General features: G+C 54.2%; 2 protein-coding genes across 15 annotated transcripts in view; one reads left to right on the top strand and one right to left on the bottom strand.

The window, feature by feature from the left end:
- Positions 1-5,290, top strand: part of RAPGEF1 (Rap guanine nucleotide exchange factor 1) — a 67,231-nt gene extending 61,941 nt beyond the window's left edge. For all 14 annotated transcript variants that reach the window (XM_015879001.2, XM_085521304.1, XM_085521302.1 and 11 more), the window contains 9 exons: positions 43-135; positions 235-420; positions 543-627; positions 831-925; positions 1,075-1,153; positions 1,271-1,372; positions 1,788-1,885; positions 2,390-2,518; positions 3,147-5,290. In XM_015879001.2, the coding sequence (XP_015734487.2) occupies positions 43-135; positions 235-420; positions 543-627; positions 831-925; positions 1,075-1,153; positions 1,271-1,372; positions 1,788-1,885; positions 2,390-2,518; positions 3,147-3,297 (1,018 nt within the window). In that variant the 3' untranslated portion in view covers positions 3,298-5,290. The remainder of the gene's footprint in view (positions 1-42; positions 136-234; positions 421-542; positions 628-830; positions 926-1,074; positions 1,154-1,270; positions 1,373-1,787; positions 1,886-2,389; positions 2,519-3,146) is intronic.
- A 462-nt stretch (positions 5,291-5,752) lies between these two features.
- On the bottom strand, positions 5,753-6,599 carry PRRT1B (proline rich transmembrane protein 1B). Its single transcript, XM_015879015.3, has 3 exons — positions 6,420-6,599; positions 6,219-6,338; positions 5,753-6,138 (listed from the first exon to the last, which is right to left on the bottom strand). The coding sequence occupies exons 1-3, from the start codon at positions 6,585-6,587 to the stop codon at positions 5,992-5,994; spliced, it is 435 nt and encodes a 144-aa protein (XP_015734501.1). The 5' UTR covers positions 6,588-6,599; the 3' UTR covers positions 5,753-5,991.
- Positions 6,600-7,049: the final 450 nt, after the last annotated feature.

Genomic DNA, 7,049 nt, shown 5'->3' on the forward strand with positions numbered 1-7,049 from the left:
AGTTAATTGAACCAGCGGTTGATTCTTTAATTCACAACCAACATATGAGAAGTTTTGCCACTTCCCGGATACGTTTAAGAAGCGAGTCAGTAAGAACACCTTCTTCGTGCTGGTCAGAGTGGTGGATGAGCTGTGGTGAGTTGCCTTCATTATTGTTTTGGGGTGGGAGGTGCACAGTCAGTCACAATACCAGCATCCCAGAGTCACAGTCCTGATGGCTTTGCCATCTTTCAGCTTAGTGGAGCTGACGGAGGAGATTCTCAAGCTGCTGATGGACCTGGTGTTCCGGCTGGTCTGCAATGGGGAGCTGAGCCTGGCCAGAGTGCTGCGTAAAAACATCCTGGATAAAGTGGATCAGAAGAAAATGCTGAGATACGCCAACTCCATCAAACCTCTCGCAGCCCGTGGGGTGGCAGCCAGGTGAGGAAGCACACACGTGTCTCTTTGTTGGTCCTGCATCCCATTTATTTGGACACGAAATAGAAGGAAGGAAAGAAAACGAGTTATATTTTCATATTCCTTCTTATCTTTCTTTCCTGCAGGCCGGGGACCTTACATGATTTCCACAGTCATGAAATAGCCGAGCAGCTGACGCTCCTGGATGCTGAACTCTTCTATAAAATCGAGGTACAGAGACAAGGACAAGCTGAGGGCACAGGGGAGGGATCTGCACACAATCCCCTCTGCTATCTCTGGTATTCCCTGCCAGAACAGCTGAACTCGTGTCAGCAAAAGACCATGAGCACAGGCTGTGGCTGGGAATCTCAAGGCAGAAATCCCATGAATAACGTGTGCTATTCTCCCACCCCTCTGTTCTTCTTCCTGAGCAGATACCAGAAGTTTTACTGTGGGCGAAAGAGCAAAATGAAGAGAAGAGCCCCAACCTGACGCAGTTCACAGAGCACTTTAATAACATGTCCTACTGGTAAGGAGCTCCGAGCATCAGTGTTCAGCTTTCAGCATCATTTTCAGTGTTGTTGATCCATCCTTATTAGCTTTCACTTTTGTAAGTGAAACAAGAAGGAATCTGAGATCTGCTTAAGTGAGTTTCTCTTTCTCTCTCTGTTCTTCCAGGGTTCGTTCCATAATAATGCTGCAAGAGAAAGCCCAAGACCGAGAGAGGCTGCTCCTTAAGTTTATAAAGATTATGAAGGTATCAGCTCAGTGATGCTTCTTAACAGCAGAGTTGGACGTGCCAGGTGTTAGAGCTGTTTTCTGTTTGAAGGCATTACAGATCTCTGGGTAACCGGTTCATTTTCCCTCTTCACAGCACTTACGAAAGCTGAATAATTTTAATTCCTATCTGGCCATTCTTTCTGCACTGGATTCTGCACCCATCCGAAGGCTGGAGTGGCAGAAACAAACCTCAGAGGTGAGGAACGGTGCAGGCTTTCATATGTAGGGGGGAAAGGACAACTGTGGTGGTGGTATGAAGCAGCAGGGTGAGATTTAACAGCTCAGCAGCATAACAAGGTGGAGGGATGGAGGATGAATGCTCTCCATTGGATGTAATTGGACAGTGGTGGCAGGCTGCAGTGCTGCAGGGCTTTCTGACAGCTGCAGAAGTGCCAGCAGTGCCACGGGCTGAGGGAGCAGCTGCTTCCTCCCTGTGCAGTGAAGCTTTGGTGGAGCTGAAGGCAGCGAAGTTCTGTGTGAGCACAGTGAGGGTCAGAGCGAGCAGACCCAGTGCGAGCTGAGCCGCTGGTGGTGGGTGCAGGATGGCATTAACTCCATGGGAGAGGGGATACAAAGATAAAGGGGTGACTGGGGGCTTTGTGTTCTGCCAGGGCCTGGCTGAGTACTGCACACTGATCGACAGCTCCTCGTCCTTCCGCGCCTACCGTGCAGCCCTGGCTGATGTGGAACCTCCCTGCATCCCATACCTGTAAGTCGGCGCTTCCTTTCTTCTACTTCTGTGCATTCCAGCAGTTCCTTCAGTGGTTTCTCAGCAGCTTCTGCCCAGCTCAGCACTTTGCCTCTGCCCTACATGTAAAATAACACAGCGTTGTGCCACATCAGCCCCACGTGCCCCATCAGAGCAGTCTGTCCAGCAGCAGGGAGGCAGCCCTTGGCACAGCTCCCCTTTGTGACACTGCATTCCCAGTACAAGATGACTGCATTTCTCCATCTGCTTTCACCACTGAGGATCTCATTCCCTTTTATAACTGTGGGTCAGAGCTCAGACCACCTGCTGCTGCTGTTCCAGGTGCTTTCCTTTTTGTCTGGACTTTCTTTAAGTGAAGGTGACTGGGGACCTTTCCCTCCGGTTTAAAATGGGAGGTGGACAGGTGCTGTGTGGCTGCCCTTGGCTGGCTCTCCTGCCCATGTATGGCAAACCTCTGTGCTTGTTTGCCTGCTCCCTGGCCCTATGCCCCTGTCTCTCTTTCAGAGGCCTAATTCTGCAGGACCTGACCTTTGTTCATCTGGGAAACCCAGACTACATTGACAGCAAGGTGAACTTCTCCAAGCGCTGGCAGCAGTTTAACATCCTGGACAGCATGAGGTGCTTCCAGCAGGTGTAAGTGCAGCAATGGGGGGGTCCGAGCTGGGCACTGTGGGGGCACAGGAGGGGCAGAATCAAGGTGGAGATGTAAGGGGACCTGGCAGTGACACGGCTCTGCCCGTGGTTTGCCCCCCTCACTGGGTTAAATAAGATTACTGAGCTGTGATGGTGTTTTTCCAGTACTGCTCTGTCATTAGGTTTTCCTTCTCTCTTTCCATGGCACCTTTGGCTGTGGCTGAGAACAGGGGTTCTCAGAAATACAAAGGGCTTTCCTCAGTAGATATAGAATGCCCTGGGTTGCAAAGGCCCACAGTGCTCATCCAGTTCCAACCCCCTGCTGTGTGCAGGGTCACCAACCAGCAGCCCAGGCTGCCCAGAGCCACATCCAGCCTGGCCTTGAATGCCTGCAGGGATGGGGCATCCACAGCCTCCTTGGGCAACCTGTTCCAGTGCGTCACCACCCTCCGGGTGAAAAACTTCCTCCTCATATCCAGACTAATGATGTTTTATCCCATTTGTGTCACCGCCCATCACAAGTGCTGAGCTCAGGTGACACAGAGCACAGCACAGGATCAGTGTGGGGGGGCACCAAGGGGTCCCTCAGCCCCTCGTTTAACTGCAGCCCTTCTGTGTTGCTCTGCAGCCATTACGACATCAAGAGGAACGACGACATCGTCTCATTCTTCAACGACTTCAGCGACCATCTGGCCGAGGAGGCGCTGTGGGAACTGTCCCTTAAAATCAAACCTCGCAACATCACAAGGCGGAAAACAGACCGGGAAGAGAAAACTTAGGAGGAGGGTTTGTGCGAGCGAGGAGAATTGCTCGGCAGGCGCACAGAGGGCAGCTATGAGACTGGAGTTCAGTATTTGTACCTGTTACGGGGTGGTGCAGCCTCTCTCCTGGCTGGCAGCGACTTGGGGGCTGTGAGCGTTGGCAGAGCGGTGGCTGCAGCGCAGACGGCAGCGGGCAGAGATGGGGCAGCGCTCGCCTCCCTCCTCCTCCTCCCATCCCTCTGTGCCATCCAGCAGCTTTCCACACAAGGAGAGAGCTTTGCAGGAGGGTCCCCGGCAAGTGTGTTACTGATGGTGGTGTTTGGAAACACGCCGGCTTTTGTCTTCATCCCGGACAGAGGATGAGCAGAGCTCGGTGCCCACGGGCTCATCTCCGGGTGGAGTTCAGCAGACAGAAGCTGAGGCTTTCCCCAGTAAGATGGGGGTGAAGGAGCCCTGCTGCCTGCCGGAGGGCTGGGCTTGTTTACAGGGGGCTTCAGTTTGCCCCAGGTCTCTCTCGCCTTCTCGATAAGATGAAGGCACCACTAATGGATCCAGAAGAGGCACTGAATGGTGGGCAGGGAGCCGCCGTCTCCAGCCATTGACCCCCCCTCCTCCTCTCAGATCTCACTATTTAAGCCACACTGACCCCTCCGACCCCTGGAAACACGGACTACCCGCGGTACCGCGCTCACCTGCCCTGTGGGCCCCTATCTTGTAGTGATGGTACTAGCTTTTGCACAGTAAATCCTGTAGTATATGACTGTAAATAGTAGGATTTAGAATCCATTGGAGATTTTTTTTTCTTTTTGATGCATGTCTGATACCGATGGGTTTATAGGAAAAACAAACAAACCAAGTGCAAAACGTGATGTGTATCAAACTCACAAGCAGTGACAGCATCATGCTGAGTGCTGGAAGGAAGGAAGGAGGCTGAGGCCCCATCCATTCCTCTCCTTGTTGCCAAATGGTTCTCATCATCCCAACAACCCGTGGTGCTCAGAAGCCGCCCCTTTATACCCCAGCACTGCCCTGACCCCGCGCTCCCCTCCTGTTCCGTGTGCCTTATCAGCCCCTCCATCCCTGCTTCATGTCCCCATCCCTTCTCCCAGGCTCTCCCATTCTCCCCCCCATCCCTTTCTGGCCCCATTCAGTTGTTTACAACGTGGTTCTGAGCACACGTGCTGTCGGTTTTACCCCTTTGCAAAACCCTTCTGCAGAGCCCTGTCCCACCATTGCAGGTTATTCACAATCCTGCAGCTCAGGGCAGTGGCTCCCAGGGGGTGTTTTTGCAGAGCATCCTCACTTTACTTCTCCATGGCAGGTCAATGTTTGCCAAACCTCTGTTTGTTCTGGGTGGATCAAGAGAGTCCAGCGTTTCCTCCTGCAGATTGCAAAGCTTTGCCCGGCTCCTGGCAGTGCCTGCTTTGCTCAGCTCCTGGGATTGCACCCAACATCATCACTTTCCCACTGGCACCTTGTATTTCTTTATGGCACTGTTAACAGCCGTGTGGCTGCACGCCGGGCCAGGCCAAAGCTTTGTAATCCTCACAGTGGGAAGAGATTCACTTAGTTTCCTTTGTAAATAAGATTGAAAGATGGGAAAGGCAAACACAGCCCACAGCCGGTGCAGAGCCCTGCTGGCCCCATCACTGCTGTGAGCTGCAGGGGGGTCAGTGTGGGCACAGCACTAAGATCACCCCATTGCTGGGGGTCTCCATGTGCTGGGGATGAAGGAAGCAGTGGGCAGTGCTGTGCCCAGGGCTCAATGCAGAGCGATGGGGTTGGGGGCACCCAGGGGGCTCCCCAGCCTCCCCCCAGCTCCAGCTCATTGGCTGTATTATAGACTTACCACTAACCCAGTCCCAATGGTGGCATCTTCCTGCAAACATTTCAAACCTGTAACTTTTCTATTAAAGACCAATAAATGCCAGTAACAAACCTGCCTAACGGTCCCGTTTACAGTTGCATGCAGCAGTCTGAGGATTAAAGTGACAATCGAATCCGCTCCTCACGTTGGTGTGGCCTCGTGTTTTATCACATCTGGGTTTTCCTCTGCCCTTTTTTGCTCTTCCTGACAGCACTATGGACACCCCCAAAGCTCAGGACCCCCATCTCCTCCTGCCCCCCACTGAGCACTGATAGGAATGAGGGGGCTTTGAACCCAGTGCTGCATCCCAGCCTATGGCATGGCCATAAATAACCCCCGAGTGGCTGCTGGTGCTATTTCAGTGCTGGATGGGGTTCAACATTCCTTTGGAAGTAATGGGCAGCTGCCGGCACACAGGAGGATGCTCAGACACTGAGTGAGGGCTCGACGCCTGCTGTGATGGGGGGGGGGGCGTTGGAGGAGGTCCCAGATTGACTGATTGCAGCAGAATTTGCCCTAATGTTTGTGGTAAATGAAGGCTGTGGGTTCCCACCCATCACGGGGGGGGGGGGGGGGGGGGATGTGTTATGTACAGAACACAAAGGCTTTGGATGTGTGTGTTTTATTTCAAGCTGGAGGCAGCAAGGAGGCGGCTATGCAGCACAGCTGTGTGTGCAGAATAGAAGCTAAAACACAGGAGACCTCTCACACTTTGCACATGCAGAGCTGCACGCTGTGGTTTGCTCCATTCCCAGCCCTGCAGTGTTGGTCCCAATAGTCACTGTGCACCTTAATGCAGGGCCTGATGCCGCACACAGCAGCTGCTCCTCACTAACAGCAGCCCATCACCAGTACAGAGCAACCAGGACGTACACAACCCAACTGAAGGAGACGAACAGCCCCAGGATGAGGCTGAGCAGCACCAACGTCTGAGCCTTCTTGGATGCAACCCGGGCCTGGGCCACGTCCCCACGGCTCAGAGCGGAGCGGGTCTGGGGTGGGGAGAAAGGGGAGGTGAAGGGGGAGGTGAAGGGGTCAGAGCAGGGCAGGGGCTGAGGGGGGCTGTTCTTACCTCGTGGGAATAGAGCAGGGCGGCCAGCCCGGTCAGCGGGCAGCAGAACAGCGTCACCAGCACCGACTCCACCAGCTGGTCCTTTGGAGGATGTTGTGCGGCTGTTGGAGGCCCCACGGGCTGCAAGGACAAGGATGGGGGGGGGGTCAGTGGCAGCGTGGGACCCCCGGAGGCACAAGGGGAGCAGGGCTGGCTACATACGTCGGTGTAGGGCAGCGGCTGCGGGGTGAAGGGCGGCGGGTGGGGATGGGGCTGAGGGTGGAAAAGCACCGGGAACAGCAGCTGAGCGCTCTTGGGGTCGGGCGGGGAATAGGGCGGCGGGTCCCCCTCGAAGGCCGCGTTGCTGGCAGCCACCATCCCGGCCTCCATCCCTCAGGGCCTGGGCGGCCCCGACCCCGCGTTAATCATTGACCGGCTGCGGGCACCGAGCCGAAATGACGTGTGACACTGCGGGGATGGGGGGAACCGGGGCTGGGGGGGACAGAACTGCGACCACAGCACAGGGATCAGCGGCCAGCTGATGTTAAAAGGGGTAAATACGTGCCACATCATTCAGCTATGAATACACATGTCCTATGGCTATGAATACACGTCCTATAGCTATGAATACATATCTCCTATAGCTATGAATAGGTACGTCTTATAGCTATAAGTAGGCACGTCCTATAGCCCCTCATTGTGCTGCTTAGGGTGCCTAGATATGAATCAAGGCGTTCACTGCGCCTATTAGAACGCAGCTTAAGTGCACATACAGCTGCGTGCTGACCCGTGTGTGTGTGTGTGTACACCATGAGCACACTTACGCAGCCATACATACATCCCTATGGTCTC

This window comes from Coturnix japonica, chromosome 21, assembly GCF_054131305.1.
Source record: "Coturnix japonica strain WE chromosome 21, WE-NBRP24, whole genome shotgun sequence".
Classification (NCBI taxonomy): Eukaryota; Metazoa; Chordata; class Aves; order Galliformes; family Phasianidae; genus Coturnix; species Coturnix japonica.